At 38.8% G+C, this 26,142-nt stretch overlaps 1 protein-coding gene across 1 annotated transcript in view; it reads right to left on the bottom strand.

Moving 5' to 3' along the window:
• LOC126473664 (serine-rich adhesin for platelets-like) overlaps positions 1-26,142 on the bottom strand; it is a 186,887-nt gene that overhangs the window by 28,549 nt on the left and 132,196 nt on the right. Inside the window, exons 15-19 of the mRNA XM_050100896.1 lie at positions 18,737-18,859; positions 14,217-14,353; positions 9,832-10,021; positions 8,828-9,010; positions 6,968-7,139 (exon numbers count right to left, since the gene is read on the bottom strand). Of these exons, the coding sequence (XP_049956853.1) occupies positions 6,968-7,139; positions 8,828-9,010; positions 9,832-10,021; positions 14,217-14,353; positions 18,737-18,859 (805 nt within the window). The remainder of the gene's footprint in view (positions 1-6,967; positions 7,140-8,827; positions 9,011-9,831; positions 10,022-14,216; positions 14,354-18,736; positions 18,860-26,142) is intronic.

Below are 26,142 nucleotides of genomic sequence, written 5' to 3'. Positions count from 1 at the left end.
CTTCATTTCAATGACTGCTTCATAACCTGTGCTATCTGGATACTTCTTACTAACGCCAGCTTTTTTTTAACTATACAGGTGGGAAATCTCCCCACAATATATCCTATGTTTTCGTAACCTCCCTGGCCTCAACCTTTGTTAGTCATTCACTGTCCTTAACCCCCTTCTCTATTCCCACTCCAGCGTAACACAGCCTTCTATTCCACCAACGCATCCAGAGTCTTTTACCTTTGCAAACCCCCCCATCTAACCACCTAACTGCACCCAGCTGCCCTACCCTCTCCCACCCTGTCCCTGTGTGCTCTCACATGCAGCACTTCACCCCCCCCCCCCAACCTGCTATTTCTCCCCCTCCCTGTTCCAGCCTACTCCTTATCTCTACTACCCAGGCAACTTCTACCATCACATACCACGTACAGCTGATAGCAGTCTGGCTTCAGCAGCCGGAGGACAGTGGTCCTGTGTGTGTGTGTGTGTGTGTGTGTGTGTGTGTGTGTGTGTGTGTGCGCTTCAGAAGAAGGCCTTTTCACTGAAAGCTTGCTCGTTTAGCACTCTTCCTGTTGTGCCTATCTGTCATGTGATACTCAACATCTCCACTCTATGGTGAGCAGGAATCTATCCTTTCATAAATGCCATTTTTCCTCTTTATAATTTAATTTTGAGCACCCATGACCTAGTAAATATCACAATTACTTCACCATTTAACAAACATTTATCATGCAGTCAGTATTTATCTTTCACTGATGCCTTTGGTGTAGTTAGTTTTGCTGAGGAATTTTTATTTGACTTGAGCCTGTTATTTGAAACTTCCTATAATCACATGATTTAATAATTTTGAGCTTCCCAAAAACATTTACTGAGACACTGACTTGAGATACTAAGTTTCCTACTTAAAGAAATGCGTTCAATTTTACACAGTTTATAGTAACTTGGAAGCTATTTTAATTTAAGGCTTTCATTTCATTACTCATATAAAAATGTAACCATAGATACTGCCTAAATTGTCTCCCAACAATATGATCTGGTTAATTAATATTTAAAAAGTTTTGTGGATTACTAAGTGGTACAAAGAAACATTTTAATAATGTAACTAAAACTACATTAGCACACATTAGATGAAGTAAGTCTATTTCAGTAATACACACCAACTTACACCATATTCAGAGCCATGAAATGAGCTGGAAGTGTTGAAGGGAGTAGTTATACAGGACTGTCATTAGTAGCAAGCATCGTTTGGCAGGACTACGAATAGCACTTCCCACCCACTGAATTGTAATTTGTTAAAGCTTGGTAAAAAATCTCTGTAATGTTTCCAGCCTCAATTATGCCTAAGAACCGTGTGCAGACTAACATATTTGTAACTGTTTCAAACAGTGCAACGGCAAGAGTGCTCCTCACCACATAGAGGAAGTGCTGAGTCATGGATAGGCACAATTGAGAAGACTGCTAAAAACACGCACACGCCCACGCACAGAGAGAGAGAGAGAGAGAGAGAGAGAGAGAGAGAGAGAGAGAGAGAGAATTGGGAAAACTGTAGCTTTAAACAAGGTATTAGCATCCACACAATGCATGCCACTGCCACTGTAAACCACGACAGAAGGCAACTTCCTATTGCACACATTGTAACATTTACATTACAAAATGGCTAACACATTCATGGCATTCTGTACCAGCTGCAGATTGTCTGTCTAAAAACTTCCAGGGGCAACAAACATTTGATTTTTCAGTAGTTCATATAATTATTGAAAGAACTCAAAAATTTAAAATACTGTCATAATCTGTAAATTAAAAGATGTATTCTTGTGTTAAAGGTTTAACACAGTAAGACAAGTACAACAGTTAGGAACTGTGTGTGTATGCATACTGAGGCAGGATAATTCACTGTGAGCAAATACCAGGACTAAATCTTTTTTAAACTTTTTCTTGCTTACATGCTTAACATCAAATATTTAACACATTAACTAATTTGTAAAGTAATCAGAGGTTTGAAGTTGTTTTATACACGAGAGCTCGATTTTTTAAATAGTTGGGGGTTTACAGGTCAGTAAAAATTTTCCTTCCTCAAAAGCTAATGACAAAGATTCAAAGCAAAAATCTCAAAAGGGAGAAACTGATTATGCTAAATGATGAGGTGCAACAAAAATTTCCACTATATATGTGTGTGTGGACAAATTTTTTGACCTGTCATATTTACCGTTCCATTGTAGGTTATGAGCTAAGTAATGATATACTTGTCTCTGTATACTGAAAATATTTCTGCTGTTAACCACTAATAAAGGAAAACTCTAGCCCATGTCTCCCCACTCCCTCCTCATTATTCAGTGCTGCACATTTCAAACAGCAGCAGCAGCAGCAGCAGCAGCAGCATGAAATATATTTACAGTTAATATTCAACATTGCGCTACCATAATCTAAGAACATGTTGAATATAACTTCACTGTGGAGATACTTTCTTGATTTTATGTATTCTGCATACTTATAACGTGGAATGCTCATATGCTACATTTGCAATATGATGGAAGAATGTAGGTTGCATATGAAGACTTATTGATATCTAGATCATTAGGCAGAGAGGGCACAATAAAGGGAAGTTCACGAAGTTCCTATCTTTGACAAGAAACAATGTGAATGTTTGAACTTGTGGAGATTCATTGGAATATGTCCAATAGGCACGTAATGTATTATCTTAAGAATTGTCAGTCATTGGTGTTAGCGCAGTATCAGACACAAGATCCTGCACAACAAATTGCACAGGACAAGAGTGTGTAAATAGTGGGCCACTATTTTGTGACTGCCATTCGAAACAAGCCAAGCAAGACTAGTTTCTTAGCTAACTGATCTCAATAGACAAATATTGGGTTTGTCTTTTATGACACACAAACAAAAGAAAGGAGGGAAAGTTGGAAACAAAGATTCTTCTTCCATCATGGAAGGCAAAAATGCTGTACTTTTCTGAGAAAGTTACACCAAGTTTCCTTTTTGTACCATTAAAAAGATATACTCACCAACTATGTGAGACAGAGACAGACCATTATGGGGTAGTACTACTAAAATCTTCCAATTAATCTGTGACCTGAGATCAAGCAGGAGATCCAAGAAATTGTTGTGAAAGGTGTGCAATTCCTGCATAAAAATACACTTGGTCATGCCAGTTGAGTAAATGTATCCCTTTTTTCACACCACAGTTGGGAACTATTCCCAGATTCTCCTTTTCCATGGGGCATGGGATCTGGTGCTATCTTCCCCTTCCGAAAATAGAATGAATCATGGTGTGGATAACATTTTGATGACATGGTGATGGTATGGTGGAAAATTTTTTTCTGAGCCAATCTGATAATGTCTACAATTGAGACATACAACAGATTATACTCTGATGAAAAAATTAGTCAACAAACAGGGATCTTATATAGAAAAGGACTTATAAATGTGTAAAAGTTGAGATTTTTATCTTTTCTTCTAACTACTGATAGCTATGAACTCTACCAATGCTTCTCATAGCCCTGTTCGGCTTGATTAATCACTGGTGTTTCAAAAATTAAGAGAACCAGCTGCTCTGTTTTCTATGTATAGTAATTAAGTGCTGTCCATCTTTTAACACGTTTTGTAATATTTATTCTTATTGTTTTTTCCACATAGTTTACCTGCCTGGAGACAATTGTTTCTATCAGGTTGTACAAAACTCTTCTTTTGTGAAATTCAGGTTCTCATAACTATGATTTACAACTTAGATACTACCATACTTAGAAACATAATATCTGACATTTTCAAAAATGCTGAAAATACTTTTTTATTTTTATTTCTAAAGAAGTAACAATAAGGAGCCAATAAACTGCAACCGAATATTGATAGAAAATCCAAGATGGAAATAGTCACATGTATGAGGACGATCAGTACTTGGTAAGTAGCAGACTATGCATGCAAAAAACGATGACGACTTGCCAAGGTTGAGGAGAAAGGCCTTTTCCAGAACTAACTATCTCTCTCAATCTCCCCCCCCCCCCCCCCAACCGCCCAAACGCCTCACATGCATAAACACCTACCTACCTCCCTCCCCCCCCCCCCCCCCTCCCCTCACAGATCCCTGTTGTCTGCTCTTATTGCAGTACATTAACACAGTGCTCATTTGTCAAACAATAAAGGTATGATATATGGCCACTGAAAAATATAGATGCTGCAGCTGAAATCAGCACGTACATGCCCTCATGCCGAGTGGTTGCATGGTCGCATTTATGGGCTACTCACTGATGCCATGACAGTACAATTTGTCTGCATTTGCATTCATTTGTATCTGTTTAAAATGACTTGGTTAACTAAAAATTCCACAGAGCGAAACATGCAGAGTCATTTGCTTTCTGTGTGCAAAAGATGTGAAACCCATCAAAATTTATAGGGAAAAAGCAACTGGTGATGGAGTGGTAAGAAATTGAGTTGCAGTATTTCTAGATGGCTGTACTAATGTTCATGATTAAGTGTGAAGTGAACAAGACCTATTTTCCCAAAAGACTGTACAAAGCTGATACTAAAGTTTAAGGAAACAGACACATTACAATTTCATCCCTATGACGTGAATGTTTTCAAATTTAAAGTACTGTTTGTTATGAAATTCATACAGAATTTTTAAAATACCAGAAATTGTGATTAGAGTGGGTACTGAAAATGTTAAAAGAAGTTCACATTAGCAGTCAAATGACCACTGCTTTGAACTTCCCTGAGCAGTACAATAATGAAGGTAATAACTGCTAATCAAACTGATGAAGACTTGTTTCTGCACTTCAAAAATTATGTAAGAGATCACAGGGCTATTCAGCTGTGATTGAAAATCTGGCAGCAGATTTTTATAAGAAAAGAATTCAGAAGTTGGTTGGTTGTGATAAATACACTCCTGGAAATGGAAAAAAGAACACATTGACACCGGTGTGTCAGACCCACCATACTTGCTCCAGACACTGCAAGAGGGCTGTACAAGCAATGATCACACGCACGGCACAGCAGACACACCAGGAACCGCGGTGTTGGCCGTCGAATGGCGCTAGCTGCGCAGCATTTGTGCACCGCCGCTGTCAGTGTCAGCCAGTTTTCCGTGGCATACGGAGCTCCATCGCAGTCTTTAACACTGGTAGCATGCCGCGACAGCGTGGACGTGAACCGTATGTGCAGTTGACGGACTTTGAGCGAGGGCGTATAGTGGGCATGCGGGAGGCCGGGTGGACGTACCGCCGAATTGCTCAACACGTGGGGCGTGAGGTCTCCACAGTACATCGATGTTGTCGCCAGTGGTCGGCGGAAGGTGCACGTGCCCGTCGACCTGGGACCGGACCGCAGCGACGCACGGATGCACACCAAGACCGTAGGATCCTACGCAGTGCCGTAGGGGACTGCACCGCCACTTCCCAGCAAATTAGGGACACTGTTGCTCCTGGGGTATCGGTGAGGACCATTCGCAACCGTCTCCATAAAGCTGGGCTACGGTCCCGCACACCGTTAGGCCGTCTTCCGCTCACGCCCCAACATCGTGCAGCCCGCCTCCAGTGGTGTCGCGACAGGCGTGAATGGAGGGACGAATGGAGACGTGTCGTCTTCAGCGATGAGAGTCGCTTCTGCCTTGGTGCCAATGATGGTCGTATGCGTGTTTGGCGCCGTGCAGGTGAGCGCCACAATCAGGACTGCATACGACCGAGGCACACAGGGCCAACACCCGGCATCATGGTGTGGGGAGCGATCTCCTACACTAGCCGTACACCACTGGTGATCGTCGAGGGGACACTGAATAGTGCATGATACATCCAAACCGTCATCGAACCCATCGTTCTACCATTCCTAGACCGGCAAGGGAACTTGCTGTTCCAACAGGACAATGCACGTCCGCATGTATCCCGTGCCACCCAACGTGCTCTAGAAGGTGTAAGTCAACTACCCTGGCCAGCAAGATCTCCGGATCTGTCCCCCATTGAGCATGTTTGGAACTGGATGAAGCGTCGTCTCACGCGGTCTGCACGTCCAGCACGAACACTGGTCCAACTGAGGCGCCAGGTGGAAATGGCATGGCAAGCCGTTCCACAGGACTACATCCAGCATCTCTACGATCGTCTCCATGGGAGAATAGCAGCCTGCATTGCTGCGAAAGGTGGATATACACTGTACTAGTGCCGACATTGTGCATGCTCTGTTGCCTGTGTCTATGTGCCTGTGGTTCTGTCAGTGTGATCATGTGATGTATCTGACCCCAGGAATGTGTCAATAAAGTTTCCCCTTCCTGGGACAATGAATTCACGGTGTTCTTATTTCAATTTCCAGGAGTGTATGTTTATATTGATAGAAATTACATTGAAAATACATTAAGATAAGGCTTTCATGTAACAATGCATTTTTAAAAGCACTTACATTTGTAAATTCAGTAACACATTTATTTGGAGCATTTTAAGCTTTGGTAGTGAAGGGTGGACTCTAAAAAAAAACAGTACAAAGAGAAAATTAAAAGCAACAGAGGTGTGAATATGGAGAACATTCTGGGAGGGGGGGGGGGAGGGGGGAGGGGGAGAGAGAGAGAGAGAGAGAGAGAGAGAGAGAGAGAGAGAAGCACCAAGAGAAGCACCAAATATTGTAAGGAATTAAAGAGAAAAGGACATTGATTAACATGATACAGAGAAGAAATACTGAATTAACTGGTCACCCAGTTTGATGCAGTAGCTTCTTAAAAAACATTTTAGAAGGAAAAATCCTGGGAAACAATACAAGAGGCAGGTCTAGAGCATGTGTATTAAAAAACATTATCAGTGGAATGATCTGCACCAAGTACAACCAAATGGTGAGACACAAAGAAGGGTCGCTACAAAAATAAGATGTTGCCTTTTGTGTCTGACTATAATGATTTGTATTTGTTTAATACAGACATAAGTACTTAATAGGCACGCCATGTCAATATCGTAGAATTATAATAAACATTCAGTAGTAATGAGAGCCCACTTACTTTAATGTTCTCAAAGTTCGATCCAGATATATTTGGTTAGAGCAGTATTTAATGTATATGTTGAAGTGCCCTGTAGCATGTCTGTAGACAATGTCACAGATACCTTGCAGGAGAACATCATCTTGCCAACAGTGCTCCAGTTCCAACAGAAATTTTTCCGAGCAATTTTTCACTGTAATGAAATGTGCCACTATTTAATAATTTGTATTCTTTACAATGTTTCTCTTTGTCAATCATTTAAAAACTATTATAGGTATGCGGTACTCTAAAATTGTAAATCAATTTTATGAAAGTCGTGTTTAAATACACACCAAAAGTTGCTATGTGGACCTCTCTCTTGTGATACCAGTAACCATCTATAAGAGCAATGGCAGTCCCTGACTAATACACAAATGAAATACTCAGTTCTAACCTGAAAGTAAGCGTAACTGGCACTGTATATTATGTTAACTCAGCATACTGCATTTACACAGAATATGACCTTGACATCCGTGTCATGATTTCGATAACGTCCATTTAGTCTCAAGTCTTTAAATTTCTGTCTTTTAAATGTAAAGTATGAAAAAAAAAATTATCAAAGGTTGATTGTAAATAATGGGAGTCACTTAATATTTAATTTGAAAAGTCAACATCTGTAAAGGCAACTGTGTTATGAAAACAGCTAAAGGTCACATGTTATAATAGAAACTGATATGACACTTCACCCCATTTATATCAATGTACCAATTCTCAAACTTCTGTATCATCATCATCATCATCATCATCATCATCATCATCAACTCCCAGAAATCTTACAATCTGACATGAGTCTCATCACGAGTTGATGTTTATTATTATTATTTATCATATGATGATACAGAGCTTGGATCAAATACATAACGTTACAAGTATGAGTTTATGTGAAAACCCGATGATGATGATCATGATGATGATTCTTTTGTGGGGCACTCTGCTGGACAGTCATCAGTGCCTCTATAAAGTCCCATTGTTTACACAGTCCAATTTTTACACAATCTGATCTACCCACTGTCCCAAATAATGATGATGATGATGATGATGATGATGATGATGATGATGACAACACAAACACCCAGTCCCCGGGCAGAGAAAATCCCCAACCTGGCCAGGAATTGAATCCGGGACTCCATGATCCATAGGCAGCGATGCTAGCCACTAGATCATGAGCTGTGGACCCATGTAATGATGGTAACTGCAATGCTGATAATTAAATTTCAACCGACATTCCAAATAATGAGACAGGTGATATGTACATCTTGTTTATTAATTGCTTCTGGCACCTTGTGACAACAGATTAGTGTTTTGATTAGGAATGGGGAGGGTGGAGTGTCTTATTAGTTTCTATAACTCATTCACTTTAGCTGCTTTCATAAAATGTCTATCTTCTTATAGGTGTAGGCTTTTAAAATTGAGATGTTCACTGATATTCATTACACACGTTCAACCTGTAATTTTCTTTGCATCTTTCATTTCAAAATTAGAAATTCAGAAGCAGACTTTACCTTAATTCTTTTATACTTGAGACATATTGGTCATCACTGAAATTGTGATGGAGAATACACTATTTGCTAAGCAGACTTTTGTGGTCTGATGATAATTTTGTAGATCAAAACCAGTAGGACTATGAGAGAGAGAGAGAGAGAGAGAGAGAGAGAGAGAGAGAGAGAGATTCACTTAGCAGCAGTAAGTATATTTACCCAACATGACTTTCAAGAGATCAAAAATTGCCAAGATTTCACCATTTACTGTGTAGTTAAATATTAATTTAGATCAAATTGTTAGCCTTACATGAGAGCTGGGTATCACAAAGCAAATAATTATGTACTGTACAAGAACACCAACCTGGCATAACATTCCCAAACAGTACCCTCCTGTCATTTTTAGAAAGTACTGACTCATCACATAGTTCAGGACTACTCATAAAATGCTTCTCCAAAACATTCAGGGAATTCATGTATGATGCTTCAGACGTTATAATTTCAAATTTTGCTTCCTGTAGCCTCTTCTGTTGGGAACTGAGAGTACCTGCAAGACAAACAAATACCACCTGTTATTTAATTTCTGCACATTTCATTCTACTACTCACACAGAATTCAACAACATGTGTGTCTTTCTCATGACCTGCTCTTTAATCCATAAAGACTTATAACTGTTACATAAAAAGGGACAAAAATGACAGTTCAGCAAGATACTGTTGAACCAATAAATTACGTGTTTTTAAAAAACCAAAATGACAAGCAGAAGGCAATGAAAGAAACACCAAGTTGAAGAAATCTTTTTTTCTACAGAAGAAATTGCCTGGAATGAAACTTTGGTCTAGAATTGAGGAAGCTGACATTTATATTGCATGTTTTGAAATGAGACTTGTTTGCTTCCTGCGGACAAGCTACACACATTTGAAATATTGTGCACCATAACTACATTATTAAAATGCCAAGGTACAAAAGAAGAGGAGGTGGTCTGTAGGGAAATCTTACATTAAAAAAGAAGTTTGCTTGGCGTGTTTTGAGGAAATTAGGACTCATTTTTAGTGCTTTTAGAAACTTCTGAAGTGATACATTATTAAAAACATAGTATCAGGTAAGCAGGAATGATCTGATTTAAATAGGATGACAGAATCAAGATCAATGTCAGAAAAATTAAAAAAAAAAAAATCAAACTCTCTCTCTCTCTCTCTCTCTCTCTCTCTCTCTCTCTCATACACACACAAACACACACACACACACACACACACACACACACACACACACACACACAGATATAAAAGTGTGGATTGTAAAAGCTGTCAGCTTAGTTAAATTACTTTTTCAACAAAATTTTGCTTTTAAATAAACATACATACTTACTGAGAACAGCACTGTTAACAACTTCTGGTATTTGGCACCAGAGGGTACGTTGACCTTCTTGGGGACAGATAAGCTCCATAGCAGATGGTCTTTTTACAACAACAGATGGTGAGGTCGAATCAGGGTGTTGCCCCTGCCCTACTTCCTCATATCCATCCGAATCCATTTCACTGCCACCGCGCATGTACCTCTGTGTAAAAGAATCCATTATGAAACCATAAAGAAAAATAGAAAATCTGTTATGGAATAAAGTCAACTGAAGCAAGATTGGGTAAATGGCTTGGAAAAATAACCCTGGTTCAAATGCTTTCAAAGCACATGAGTCTGTCCTTGAAAACAGATGGTAGTGAAATGATACTATGTCCCCTAGTCCTGAAGATGGAAACCAAGACTACCAGCACCTGCTAATCAATTGCTTCTGACAGTGTAACGAGATGGTGACAACTGAATTAGAGGGAATTAAATTAAGCCATCCTCAGAGGGGATGTGATAGCAGATATGGGTGAGAAAGCTAACATGGGCCTCATGTGAAATGGTTTTGTCACAATGTGGATGAATTTTGGATTGCACAATATGGAATTTCACATTGTGAAGCATTAATGGGTTTATAAAATACATTAAGTACTTTAATTGTTTTCTTAGTAACCAGCTGAATTATCAGATACCACGTTAGAATACCATTCACAAAGCTGAAGTGCCAAATTTGGTGTTCTTTGTTTTATAACTTGAGAACAACAAAAAGCCTGTTTCAAGGAACTGAATATTATATCAAATTATTTTAATATTTATTGTAATAAAATATCAGAAAATGGTATGTCACTTGTTGAAGGTGCTACAATACCATTAAGTGCAAAAGTATACGATGGGAAGAAAAGCCTTTTTACTCAGCCGATGTCTATCTGCATCCTCCACTGATCATGTAGAAATGTAAATTTTATATAACAACATTTGTATTACGTGCATACACAGCACATTTGGTATTTTACAGCTCACACAATCAGGAACTACACTTTAGATTTATGCACCTGTGTAGAAAAAATTTTAGTTCACAAAATATTTTAAACTCACTTTTCTTGTTCAGATATGCTATCAATTATATTCGGTTTGAAGGAAATTTAACATTTTAATGTACCTCTTTTCAACGTATTCAGTGGCTCTGTATTTAAGGATACCTCCAAAATGTTGTTCATAGTTTTATCTGCACATCTTAGGGAATTGCAAACAAAGATAAAAGAGCTAAAGCTGTCCAGCTGCGGAAGCAAATTCGATGCAAAGTGCACCAAATGCAACTTTGTTTCTAACTCCATAACAATCGTGCTGGGAACCACATCGGCATCAGTGATACCTTTCATGCTCCAAGTTAGGACTGCTTTTAGGTTTATTCAATACGATGAACAGGACAGGTAAAATTGAGGCAGAGTGGGGAAGCAAGTTCAGGAGTAGCTAATGTTTTAGGCACAGCACCCTATCTCATTAACAGCCCAGACTGTTCCACTCAGAAAGGTGCATGGTGCGTAATGCAAACAGGATCCTGGGCAAAGAATGCATCCTCAGTCTCCACCTTTCAAATACACAGTAATATCTGATACGAGCCACACAAGTGTCTTACAGATAACACGTCCAGTCCTCCAGTTTCCACAGAGGTTCTCGAGATAGCCTTTCAGAGTTAACCACACTACTGGAGAAAGTACACTGCGGAATTATTTTCCAGCAAACTAAAAATCGTTTCATAGTCTCGAAACAACAAAGAGTGAGTGGAGATGAATTTGACTGGCATAAGAACTGTGACTCAGACACAAACCTTAGATACTTCTTACTGCATGTAGTATCACATTAAATATGTAAGTATACTACACAGAGGGAAAGCATTACCCAGTCAGTGTCCTTTCCTTGCATTTCCAGTGAACACAGAAGTATGTAAAGTCAGTAAACATAAGAGGAAAGTAAGTATTATCTAGAAAAATCCTACTATGGTGTAACCATCTATAACACTAAAACAACAAAAACTGCAGATGCTCTATGCAAGTGGCTAACATTTTAGTTCAAATGCATTGTGCAGAATATTTAGGGCTAGGAAAATTGTGCTAAACAATAAAGCAAAAAATAATGCAAAATCTGTGGGTTTTAGTGATATAACATAAAACTGGCAGTTTTCATGACATCATGAAATTTGGCATTTCTACCATTTCTGTGTAAAAATAGAAATTAACGATGAATTTCGTCAACGTTGATGACTGTATAATTTTAAAACAACAGCTGATTTCCTGCATAAACAACTACAGTTCTAGATATGTGAGCAAAGCTACTTTCCGGTAAGAATTTGTCACTGACATGATGTTTAAATACACTTAATCACAACCCACTGTTTAATAAATGGTGTATTTTTGAGAAATTATTAATGCAATGAACTAATTACACCACATATTTCCATAGTATAGAAGTATAAACATGAAAAATACCAAATATGGCACTTTACCTTTCAACGTCACCTTGGCCCCGGCCTATGCAACTTATCATGTTGGCACCACAAATTTCATTCATAAATAATAAAAATTATATTGAATAAATATTGTTTTACCACTAGGAACACAGTTGTGTCACTTCACGTGGCATGTGTTGTGATTGACAGATAGAAACAAACAAAATGGATGCAATGTTGACTTTACCTGTTTGTGAAGCTAAAGTGCCATATATGATTGTTTTAATATTTATAATTGCACACTACTAATATATACAGTTTAATTTATGCACCACATTACGGTTCTCATCAAATTCTGTCTTTTCAATATGATATGTTGCACAAAAATACTGGGAAATCTGACACAGCCGGATAAAAAAATTATTTGTATATCACGTTAAATGTTATGGTTGAATCATTGGGGGGGAATGAATTTTTGCTGATTAAATTGGAAAGCTTTTGAGAAACATGAAGGGATGAATACTGCAATCAGGAATGAAGGAAATACCGAAACGCACTGGGTTACACCCTCAAATCAGCTGAAGGAAATACTGAAACACATTAAGTTGCAGCTTCTAACTAGGATAAGTTTTATGAAGACTGATCCATGTATTATGTCTGTGTTCACATCTCTACATTCTTGATTCAACAATGGGACAATAATGAGCTCTATTAATGTTGACGTAGCAAAGAGTCTTTTATGTGTACTTAGAATGGCAGTTCTCAGTGATGTAAGATACTCTGAAGGGATACAAATACTTTTACAATTTAGTGAAAACGCAGCTCTCCACACCCGCAGAATATGTGGAACTGTCAAATATCTGGTGGTGTGCTGAAGGCTGTGTTAACTGAGACTTTGTGACAAGGTTTGTGTGTCACCTTTAGGTGCAGCGAGTGGTAACACCTGTCTATCCTAGGCTAATGGTGAAAATTGAAGTGATAATGTATCATGTGGTAAGGACATCTGTATTGGACTCTGCTAACTGAGGAAATTTTGGAATGAAAATGCTTAGAAACCTGCAGTGAAATCAAGCAATGAACTATTTACTATCACTGATTACAAACAGCTACACAAAAAGTGTGTAGGCACTGCAGACAGGCTACACAAATTTCAAGTCCCAATGAGATGTAGTGTTGCCAGCACTAACTGAGAAAGGGCAAGATGCCACGTGCAAAGTTCTACACACCACTGGTCAGGTGTCCATAGTCACAGATTTGGTGCAGCTATGGTAACACCAAATGGAACACTATCACAAAAATAAGGGATATCTCTCCTCCACCTTATGATGTGGTAACAGGTGGCCAATTAAGTTTCACCCACTTCCAAGTGCACCAAAAGCTATACAACACGACTTTTATCTCCATCGGGTCCCTCTGGGGAAGGTAGATGTCTTGTCTTTTAAGGTGTAAATAATATAAACAAATATCACTCGTATGGACAGCACTTGGAGGGGTTAACTTGTTATTTCTCCTCTGACAGAGTAGGAACTCCCCACTCTTATGTCTTTACTCAGCATTCCCAAGCTTAAAAGACTGCTATGTTATGTGTTTACACAAGGAGAAATTAGCACCCATGTATTCAAGTCCGGCTTGGTACCATCACCTCACTGGAAACCACGATATGAAGTTTCTAGTTTAAAGCTGCAGCTGCCTGCAGTGCCAACAGTCTGGCAACCAGGTCATTCAGGTCCAGACACGCAAATATACTTTGTGAGACCATCACTGAGTGTGTCTTCATTTGTGCTGTTTGCCTACACGAATAGGGTACCTTTTCCAGTTTTGCTTCTGTGTTTCTCCCACATTAACATAAGCAGCTTTTATCACAAGCACTGGATCATACTTTCATTAACAAAATGGGTTTTAGTTAAACAGAAAGAAACTAGCAGCAAACGTCACAAATTTTGAGTGAAATTGATGACAGGCTTACCTCGACAGCATCGGCATTGTAGAACTGGTAGAGTGGTTCATCTCTGAAACACGTTTGGTTTTCCTCGCCATTTTCACGACTGGTATCAGGTACTGATGTTTCCGTAACAGCACTCACTGTTCCTTGTCCAGAATTGTCTGTGAACACACAGTTTTTATTATTTAGGCTGAGCTGCTAGAAAGCAACCAGTTATAAAGGGAAATAACTGATACTGATGCAAGAAAATGAATCCTTTCAACATTATTAGGTGATACACTTCGTGTTCCTGAAGGTAAGCCCTTGTCTCTGTTGCTCTGATCTGTGATGCCACTGAATTTTAACTAGCAGATATTTCCCATTCATTGTTTTCTGTTGGATGTTACATTTCTCATCATCTACCTTACCGAATTTTCTCTTGTGGACCCAGTTTGCTTTCTTAGTAATGCAGTTTCTGTTTCTTGGTTTTCATGATTATTTTATATGGTATATTGACTATTTCAATGTGGCTTTTGCTTCTAACAGTGCTTTAAAGTGATTGAGATATATGTGTTGGTCATGCTAAACATTCACTTTGTGTGTACCCATTTAACTTGCTGTGTATTTTGAAATTGTTCGTATTGTGATTTTATCTTAGATAAGAACAGCGAATGAAGTTTTCTGTTTTTAAGTTAAACACCTCAGTTCCATGAAAAAGATTTGCAATGATCCAGAATACTTAAATTTCTATCATAGATACAAAAAGATCTACAGGAAGGTGCTGATTGCTGCAAAAAAGTCATTTAATGATAAAATAATATATAATGCAGATAACAAAAGCATAGACGTCTGGGATGTTATAAAAAAGGAAATGGGGAGAGGCAAACAAATGCAGAATAACATAATGCTAAGGGAGGGGGATAAGGTAATAAATGATCCACAACACTTAGTAAACTATGTAAACGAGCATTTTTCAAGTATTGCAGAGAAGTTACAGCAAAAATTCCCCAAAAGAAATATAACACATGTAAATAATGTTACACTAAATACAATGAAGTTACTTCCAACCACAGAGAATGAAGTCAATAAAACTGTTCAAAAACAAAAAAATTAAAAGTCAGTAGGCTTAGATGAAGTACCAATGCGTGTACAGAAACAATGCATAGGGATTATACAAGGCCGCTTAACAAATATAATAAATGAATCCTTGACATCAGGGACATTTCCAGAGCAGTTAAAAGACCCAAGAGTTGTACCTTTGCTTAAGAAAGGTAATGCAGAAGACATAGAAAATTACCGGCCCACTTCCCTGGTGTCAGCATTCTCAAAAATAATAGAAGCAATTATGAAAGACAGATTAAGGAATTACCTGAATAAATACTCTCTTTTAAGTGAATCACAGTTTGGTTTCTGAAGCGGCAAAAATACGACCAACCATAGCAGAATTCACAAAAGTTTTACTTCACGCTCTTGATAAGAGGAGTGTGTCACATGCATATTTTTGGATCTTTCTAAGGCGTTTGATGCAGTCAACCACAAGACTCTATTAAATAAATTAGAAGCATTAGGAATAAGAGGGGTAGCTAATGACTGTTTTCGATCATACCTAACAGATAGGGTACAAAGAGTAGAGATAACACATACTTCAAATAGATCCAAACATTTAGTAAAAAACTTATCAGAATCAAAATAAATTAATATAGGGGTTGTCCAAGGTAGTATATTAGGACCAACACTGATCCTGATACACATCAATGACTTTCCCAGTAGTGTTATTCATGGTGAAAAAATTCTCTTCGCTGATGACAGCAATATTATAGTCACTGAGAAAACAAGAGAACTCCTTTCCGAGATAGCAAATGAAACTTTCAATGAAGTTTACGATTGATCAATAAGCAATAAAGTGACATTGAACATAAAGAAAACTAATGTCATTAATTTCAGTTTGAAGAGAAAAAAGGACAATGTAAAATTAAATGTAGATGGCACCTCTATAGACTGTGTAACAAATGCAAAATTTCTAGGAATGAATATTGATTCTCAGTTGAAGGGGTGCGAACACACAAAGGTACTTGCAAACAGAATGTCATCAGCATGTTATGTCCTTAGAATCCTATCATCAGTGTGTAACATACAGTGTTTTTTAGTTATATATTATTCATATGTACACTCAGTTCTTAGTTATGGCATTCTTTTTTGGGGGACAAACTCGCAAAATATGAACACAATTTTCAAACTCCAGAAAAGAGCCATAAGAATAATAACCAAAAATACTAGTCAAGCTCATTGTGAAGATCTGTTCAAAACATTGGGGATTTTAACTGCTCCATGTGAATACATTTACCAGTCAGTTGTACACATCAAAAATAACATTTGTAATTACTGCACAAACAGCTATGTCCATGACCATGCAACAAGAGACAGACTCAACTTACACTGAAACTCATGCGACACTTTTTAGGCTAAGATCAGTGTCCAGTCATCCTATATTGATTGAAATTAAGCTTAATGAGAAGTTCAGACACACAGGTACTTGAGATGTGAAAATATTACAAGATTCTCATAACAGTTCAGTGAAAAATAATGTTAGTATGTCACAAGATTCACATGAAAGCACAGTGAAAAATAATGTTAATATTTTGCATCAGAATATCAGGGGATTAAGAAACAAAGTAGATGCGCTTCTTGTTTGTTGAAAAGATTTAGAAACTGAGGGCAGGATAGTTGTACTATGCCTGTCTGAACATCATATAGTCACAGGTATGGTAATGATAAATGTAGGTGGATATAAGCTTTCAGCACACTTAAGAAGAAACAGTATGGAGAGAGGAGGAGCTGCCATACATGTTAAAATCTGTCATAGTGTGAAAAATGTGAGAAGTAAAAAATTTTGGATAGAGGAACATGTGCGTGTGAGCTTAAAGTAAATAATAGCACTGTTATAATTGTAGCCGTGTATAGGTCCCCATTGGGAAATTTTCAACTATTTTTGAAAAACTTAGATTCTTTGTTGTGCTATATGTCAGACAGAGGAAAGCAAATTATTGTTTGTGGGGATTTCAATGTAGATTTTCTGAAGAGTCCAATAGAAAGCTTGACCTTTAAGTATTACTTAGCCGACTATGCCTATTTTCGTTCACTGCTTTCATATGGCACCATATTTTGGGGCAATTCATCATTAAGAGAGAAAGTATTCATTGCACAAAAGCATGTCATCAGAATAATAGCTAGAGCCCACCCAAGATCACCTTGCAGACATGTATTTAAGGAACTCGGGACGTTCACAGTACCTTCGCAATACATATATTCCCTCATAAAATTTGTAATTAATAACCCATCCCAATTCAAAAATAACAGCAAAGTGCATAGCTACAACACTAGAAGAAAGGGTTATCTTCACTATTCTGGATTAAATCTCACTTTGGCACAGAAATCTGTGAATTATGCTGCCACAAAAATCTTTGGTCATTTGCCAAATAGTATTAAAAGTCTGACAGATAGCCTACCAACATTTAAAAGCAAATTAAAACAATTTCTGAATGACTACTACTTCTACTCAATAGCTGAATTCTTAGATATGAAGTAGTAACTGTAAAAAAAATTAATTAATTTGTGTAAAGAAAACTTACGTTAAAGTGACACATCCCACATCCCACATCATTACGAAATGTCGTATTCATTATCTATGGAACAAGGATTAATGTTTGAATGTATGTATGTATGTACGTATGTAGATATAAACAGTTATTATAAAGAATAATACAATATAGAAGGCATTGATAATGAGAAGCCTTCCGTTTATTTCAAGACTTGGATGTTGGCTTGTACTCTTAGCTTCCAGCATTAACTGCAGCACTTCAAATAAAGAAGTTCAATCGGAAAAGGTTGGCGATTGTGCTGAAATAACAAGGTGAGCAAGACTCTAAATAACAGGAAGTCTTAGCTCAAAATCAGACTTTATGTAGCCACCCGATATCGCTGTAAAGAACCAGAAGAACATCACAGTGACACATTACTAGGATAGAAGTACAAAAGTTGATTTTTACAAACAACACTATCTAGATCACATAGTGTTATTGTCTGCCCTACCCTCCTCCACACACTATTACAGGTTTCAGTTACTGTTATAACATGATCCAAACTTAAAACTCCTTAATTAAATTTCAGTGTCAGGGCGTAGAAAAAAAATCTATGACAAAATCAGCATACAGCAGCCAACTTGTGTTCTAGACACCATTATTAATAAAGACTTCATAATGATGATAGATACAGTTCAAGAATTTATTTTCCCTACTACTAATTAACAACAACTGACCCTACTGTGCAGCTTGTAACTCAATTCTACTGACAACTATGTTAGAAAAAAGCGCATCAGCTGTTGTGTCACTTGGAATGAAAATTTTCTGGTAACAAAGCTTTCTTTCCGTTTACACTGTAACTACAAGATTTTACAGGGTTACTGACAGCAGGATTTTTTTTCTTTTTTTCTGGCAGTAGATGTCCCTGATACACTTTCACACTAAGCTCAAAACATTTGGCGTGTTTATCACAATCATCACATTCACCTTGCTCGGAGGTGTCACTGCTGTTGGGACTAGAAGTGAGCGAGCCCCAGAGCCCAGCTTCCGCGTACCAGCTGCTTCCGCTGCCACTGCCTCCACCCGCCACTGCTGCGGACCGTCTGCTGCCTGCAACAATTGATATCAGCAGTCAGCTTCCTTCAAAACTCAAGTGCCTTCAACCCGTGCTCAGGACTGGCATGAGAAAACCTTAAGCTGGTGTGGTAGGGCCAGCTGCTAAAACATACTTCTACACACGAACATCAATATTTGATACACGTCTCCCCTAATGTTTCTGAATATACAGCCGAGAAATGTGCAGCTGAAAATGCCTGCCCAGCCTGGAACAGATCTGCTCATACAAGAACGTAGATGTCACTCTTATGAAACATATAGCATAATAACAGATCACACAAAGGATACACCGTTTGACTAGCTGTACAATGCAGGACCACCATCAGCAGCCAGAAGCTCTGTTCTCACAGTGCAACAAACAGTTCACAAATATAATGAGAAACTCTAGCAGATTTTGAGTAAAAGCACATCAAATACGGAGTGGAGGATACATCTGGTGTGCCACAGCACACAATAAAAACAACTTTTAGTTTCATTACTGTTTCTTCACTGTATTCATCCCTCTGATAGCCTACTGATTCCCTAACTAATCTTTACAATTTTTATTGTTTTTCTCGATGTAAAAACTGATTTTGTAGTTTTAAACATAATAATTGTTACACAATTAACTTAGATAGTGAGTTATAAATTGTGTAGTAAGTACAAGGCCTTGCAGTTTAATATACAGGTTTCTTGTTAATTATATACACAGACTACAGATTACACTTTTGGCGTAACAGTATTTGAAGAACCACAGCACTCAGATGATAATGCACTCAAGGCAGAAGAGGCTGCTACCTGGGTACAAACAGAAGAGGAATTCTTTTACACACATTTTCAATCCCTACTACAAACAGCTGAATCTCAATATCTCTTTGGCACATTCCATTCTTGGTGTTCCGTGCAATCCTTTCTTTCATGCTGTTTGTTAGGTCAGTCATATCACACCTCTGATGAATCTTTTTACTTACATGACACTATTCTCAACAATAAGGCCTGAGGCAATGAGACAAAAAAGAGGGGAGGAGGGACATCATTCCAGGATGAAATTTTTATGCGGTTTTGAAAAATACTCACAGATTCTGCTGTTGCTGATTAAGATGATACTCAAACGTGAGGTCCATCAAATTCAGAGAGGTTCTCTGGGCTAGTAGTTATGCCTGATATCTACCAATGTGAAGGTAATGAGCACAATTTTGGTAGATCACTTTGGACTTTTGTCCCAGCCAAAAGTCCTGAACCAGAACTGGCTCACACTAGTGAGACCAATGGAGGAGTTGCTCGAATCATAAGCAGCACAGCGGATGTGCAAACTAACATCGTAGTATCAAACCTAAAGGGCTGCCACAGCCTTGTAGCCATACAATGCTTATTTTCATAACAAGTCATATGTACTAACTTTTTATAGACATGCCGACACAGTCCTTTACATATAACTTGAAATGAGCTATTAGCAGTCTGATATCTTAATCAGCTGAGTTTAAAATAAAAACAGCTATGTTCTTAGTTCTGAGTGTTTTTTGTTTATTTGTTTGTCCTTTCTTAAATTTTATTTTACAGTTTTTACAAAGTATCAAATGGGTAAGGACTATGCTGCTTGTAGCTGGACACATGGAGAATTGGCCACTGCCTGGAAACGGCTAGAAGCTGTATTGACAAGAGTTAACAGGCTTTGGGCTACTGCTCTATGTTGCAATGATAAAATTCGGCAGAAATTCAAAAGCATTGTTAAATATTTCTTAGAAAAGTGTGCATCGAACATCGTTTTAAGGGACAGGAAAGACTCACCATGGTTTAACAGCTTCAGTTTCAGTCTTACATAAAGGCAGTAGGACCTCTCCACAGCCGAACTATTATCATTGCCACCTCCCGTCCAGAAGGACCCGGGGTGCGATCGGCAGTATCACATCAGATTTTCACTGAGGTGGAAAGGTATGGAACGGGATCCTCTCCTCAGTCTCATGAGGTGACAAGAGGAGGAACTGCTCGAATAAATAAGCAGCGACACCATCTTCTGGTAACAGCTGCTGGTGGGACCAGTGACGTGCTGATCGTACATCTCGCCATCACAGACTGCTCCTCGTACTGCCTCATAGCCAGCAGTCTACCAGCCGGAACAGGTCTAAGGCTTCATCCATGATTGGTGTTTCTATTTATGTAAAGTCAATAAGCAGATCAAAACCACTATTCAGTTGCTCAGTGACCATGCTGGCACCAAAATAGAAGGATACAGAGGAAAGGCCAAAGTACAGAATTCGGTCTTCTGAAATGATTTCACCACAGAAGACTGTAATACGGTTCCCCCTTGTGGTCATTGCACTGATGGCGGATATTAACGGAAATGATTGCAGAATGAAAACCAGCTACTATAGTTAAGTAGTGGAAAGGCATCAGGACCAGATGTGATACATGTGATGTTCTACAGAGATTATGGGAAAGAACTTGTTCCCATTCTAGCAGCTGTTTATCGTAAGTCACTGTAGCAAAAGTATACCTAGAGACTAGGAGGGGAAAAAAAAGAGCACTGGTCATTTCCATTTACAAGTACGGTCGTTGGACAGACCTACATTTTTTTAGACCTCACTGACATCAGTCTGTTGCAGAATAGCAGAACATGCTTCGCGTTCAAGCTTTATGAGATTTTCAGAGAACAAAAATCTCCTCTATAACAGTCACAATGGATTTCACAAATGAAGACTTGTGAAACTCAGCTCATTCTTTATGTCCATGAGCTACAGAGCACCTCAGAGATGCTCCAATAAAGAAGCAGTGGCACTATGAGAATTCATCCACTGGCAATAACGGACGGTGGGACTGGTGACACATGGAAGGCATTCTATACAGTTCCGCTCTGCCGTGTGGTGTAAAAATACGAGCTTATCAAGTATCAGACCAGATTTGTGACTGGATTCACAAATTCTTTGCAGATAGAACTCACCATGTCACTCTTAATGTGACAGAGTCAATGTGTGTAAAAGTAATTTCAGGAATACCCCAAGGAAATGTGTCTGACTGTTACTGTTTACAGGATACACGGTGTCCCAGAAATCTTGCGACAAACTTCTAGGTTATGTAGAGAATATGACGAGGCCACAAACATCGTTGTACACTGCTAGGTGGTGCTGTACGTGAAAAGCACTGGAGCCAACTCATTTTGGACTGGCTGTTCGCAGGCATTTGTACAGTTCATTCCTGCATTGATGTAGTGGCCATGGTCGACCGGTTCCCTCGCAACCACACTCACCAGATTTATCGAGCCTCCCATTCTTTCTATGGGCAGCAACAAAATCTCTCATGTATTGTGATCCTGTAGAGTCTAAAATGGATCTCATTTGGAGGAATTGTCTGTGCAGCTGCTGCAATCGAAGAAATTCCCAGTGTGTCCGGCAGAAACATTAAAGCTACATGCATGTCTTACACTGTGTGTATTCATTATGTCCAATAAATGTTTCACATGGCCCACTCTGGATTCCTTTCCAATCTTCGACCTCTGCTACCATTTACCCCTGATGTCTGTGGTCACAGGTTACTATGCAATTCTCAATCATTTTAATGTGCCTCACATCCCGTAGAAGTATGTCGTATTATTTCTGTGACAGCCTTTATATAAATGATCTAGTGGATAATTTCAGCAGCTCCATGAGGCTGTTCACAGATGATGCAAAGGTAGCGACATCAGAAAACTGCAGAGGATTGATGGTTGGCGCAGGGTCAAAGTTGACCCTAAATATATATAACTGTAACATATTGCACACAAATAGGCAAAGAAATCCACTACTGAATCATTACACTATTGGTGATAAATCACTGGAACCAGTAACTACTGTAAAACACCTAACAATAACATCAGGAGTGACCTGTAGCGGAATGATCACATAAAGCAAATTGTGGGAAAAGCATATACCAGGCTGAAATTCATAGGAAGAATCTTAAGAAAATTTATCCACAAAAGAAGTAGCTCATGAAACACTTTTAGTAGATTCTTGAGTATTGCTTGATCAATCTCTGACCCTTACTAGGTTCAACTAACACAAGAGAGTATTGAGATGTGTATTTTGTCACACGATTGTCTGGTCAGTGCAAGATAATTAAAGAGACGTTCAACAAACTCCAGTGGTAGATGCTAAAACAGAAGTGTTGTGCGTGATGAGGAGACTTACTATTGAATTTCCTAGGAAGCACATTATGGGAAGAGTCAATCATCATACACTATGTGATCAAAAGTATCCAGACACTCCCAAAAACATACTTTTTCATATTAGGTGCACTGTGCTGCCACCTACTGTACTCCATATCAGCAACCTCAGTAGTCATTAGACATCGTGAGAGAGCAGAATGGGGCACTCTCGCAGAACTCACGGACTTCAGACGTGGTCATGTGATTGGGTGTCACTTGTGTCATATGTCTGTACACGAGATTTCAACACTCCTAAACATCCCTAGCTCCACTGTTTCTGACGTGATGGTGAAGTGGAAACTTGAAGGGACACATGCACCACAAAAGCGTACAGGCCGACCTCATCTGTTGACTGACAGAGAATTCTGACAGTTGAAGAGGGTCGTAATGTGTGATAGGCAGACATCTATCTAGACCATCACACAGGAATTTCAAACTGAATCAGGATCCATTGCAAGTACTATGACAGTTAGGTGGGAGGTGAGAAAACTTGGATTTCATGGTCGAGCGGCTGCTCGTAAGCCACACATCACGCTGGTAAATGCCAAACAATGCCTCGCTTGGTTTAAGGAGCGTAGACATTGGACAATTGAACAGTGGAAAAACGTTGTGTGGAGCGACAAATCACAGTACACAATGTGGCAATCTGATGGCAGGGTGTGGGTGTAGCGAATGCCCGGTGAACATCTGCCAGCGTGTGTAGTGCCAACAGTAAAATTCAGAGGCGGTGGTGTTATTGTGTGGTCCTGTTTTTCATGGAGGGGGCTTGCACCCCTTGTTGTTTTGCATGGCACTATCACAGCACAGGCCTACACTGATGTTTTAATCACCTTCTTGCTTCCCACTGTTGAAGAGTGATTCGGGGATGGCGATTGCATCTTTCAACGCCTTGTGGTGGAGTGGTTACACGACAATAACATCCTTGTAATGGAATGGCCTGTACATATCCTAACCTGAATCCTATATGACACCTTTGGGATGTTTTGGAGCATCGACTTCGTGCCAGGCCTCACCAAACCGACATTGATATTTCTCTGCAGTGCAGCACTCAGTGAAGAATGGGCTGCCATTCCCCAAGAAACCTTCCAGCATCTGATTGAACGTATGCCTGCGAGAGTGGAAGCTGTCATCAAGGCTAAGGGTGGGCCAACACCACACTGAATTCCAGCATTACCAATGGAGAGCACCACAAACTTGTAAGTCATTTTCAGCCAAGTGTCCGGATACTTTTGTTCACATAGTGTATCACTTCTTCCCACATACATCTCACAAAATGACTACAATGTGCATATCCGAGAAATTAGAACTAATTAGAGGTTTACCGACAGTCAAGCTTCCTACACACTCTTCTTAACTGGAACACTGTAGGCTGGAGGGGAGGGAGGGGGCAGATGGTGGTGCCACACATACCCTTCACCACACACCATGAGGTTGTTTGCGAGATGAAGATGTAGATGTAGATGCAGATGCAGATGTAGAGGCGATCAAATTCCTGAGTCACTCAGCAAATTTAGTGAAGTGCATGATGTGTTATAGATTTACTGCATCAGATTGGAAGGTGAAAAGGAATACTGTCATTAACGGCTGTACTGTGTTATCATTGCGGAAAAGTCTATGTTTATTCTACAGTACCTGTAAAGATTTGATTCTAGACTGACAATTTTACAGCAGCAATTGGCTCCAGTGAAATTTGAAACAAAAGAATTATTTAAGTTGGCCAATAATTTACAAAGCACTTTGGTTTTGATAGCTAAAAATCCATTATATGTCAAAATGTTGTTACAATTTTCTTCTACGAAAAAGCTGACTTAAGAATGAAAACTGCTGGAATCTTTAAGGAAAATATTGACTCAAATCATAAGCATGCTTCCATTTCTCATAGCCATTGTCAAAAAACAAACCTCCTATAAACATTTAAATCATTCTACAATATTCTAATTTGAATATATCGTTAGTGAATGTGCAGGAAGTTGCACATAAGCATTATTTTATATTGTGCATGAAGCTGATCCTTTAGAGATCATAATGAAAATAACACTGTGGGTCAGTAAGCCAAAGCTTTCATTATATTTTTTATTCAACTGCAAGAAAGTGCTAAATTTAGAAGTTTGGAATGATAGTTTCTCTCCACTGACAAACTGGACTTTGTGCTCAAAAGCGGTAAAGGGCCTTATCCTGCCTCCAGAGCCACAGCCCGTTTCAGTCTCTCATTGTCCTGAAACCACGTACCCAAACACTGCTTGCATTTAGTGGACCAAAGAGACAACAATTCAATATTTCCACATCTATGATGCGTGGTGGATGCTTGTCAATTAATTTTCACGTTTGGGGAAATGTATGATCTCATACCATGACACAGAACAAGAACATCAGACAAATTATCCAAATCCTGTCACACACAGCTCCTTTCAATCAACTGTTCACCACTAATTTTGTTATTATAACAATAACATTTCCTTTCTCAGACGTTATGTCTGATTAAAAATGGAAAGTGACACGGACTTTGATCAAGCGTGACTTCCTTTTAACTGTACGGTATATGTTACATTGCATTTAGGAACTTTCGGGTAATTTAACATGTATCAATAATTACAGATTTCTGTAGTTGTATGGATGTAGCTGTATTGTGTTGATGTACTGGTGGATATTGTGTGGTATGACTCCTGTAGTTTATAGTACAATTGGTATAATGTCAACTTTATCCTGATGCCACATGTCCTTGACTTCCTCAGCCAGTTGGATGTATTTTTCAATTTTTTCTCCTGTTTTCTTCTGTATATTATTATTATTATTATTATTATTATTATTATTATTGGAGGAGTAAATGTAACAACACATCATATAATTGAGGCACTGAGTGACTGAAAGGTACATATGGAAGGCACATATGTAAGACTGAATATGTCACTAAGCTTTCGAACGATGTCTTTCTTCAGAAATAACCCATACAGAACACACATATATCCATCTGAATGGCTATACTGGAGCCATGCAGGTGTATCTGTGTGTAATATGTACTGGTTTTTCTGAAGAAAAACTCTCTAAAATCTTAGCAACATATTCAGCCTTGTTTATGGTGCTATTGACCACTTAAAGTCTCAGTTATATGTTGAGTTGTTCC

The sequence above is a fragment of the Schistocerca serialis genome, chromosome 4 (genome assembly GCF_023864345.2).
Source record: "Schistocerca serialis cubense isolate TAMUIC-IGC-003099 chromosome 4, iqSchSeri2.2, whole genome shotgun sequence".
In the NCBI taxonomy this organism is placed as follows: Eukaryota; Metazoa; Arthropoda; class Insecta; order Orthoptera; family Acrididae; genus Schistocerca; species Schistocerca serialis.
Note: the sequence above shows the minus strand (reverse complement) of the source record. Positions and strands in the feature narration are given on the sequence as shown.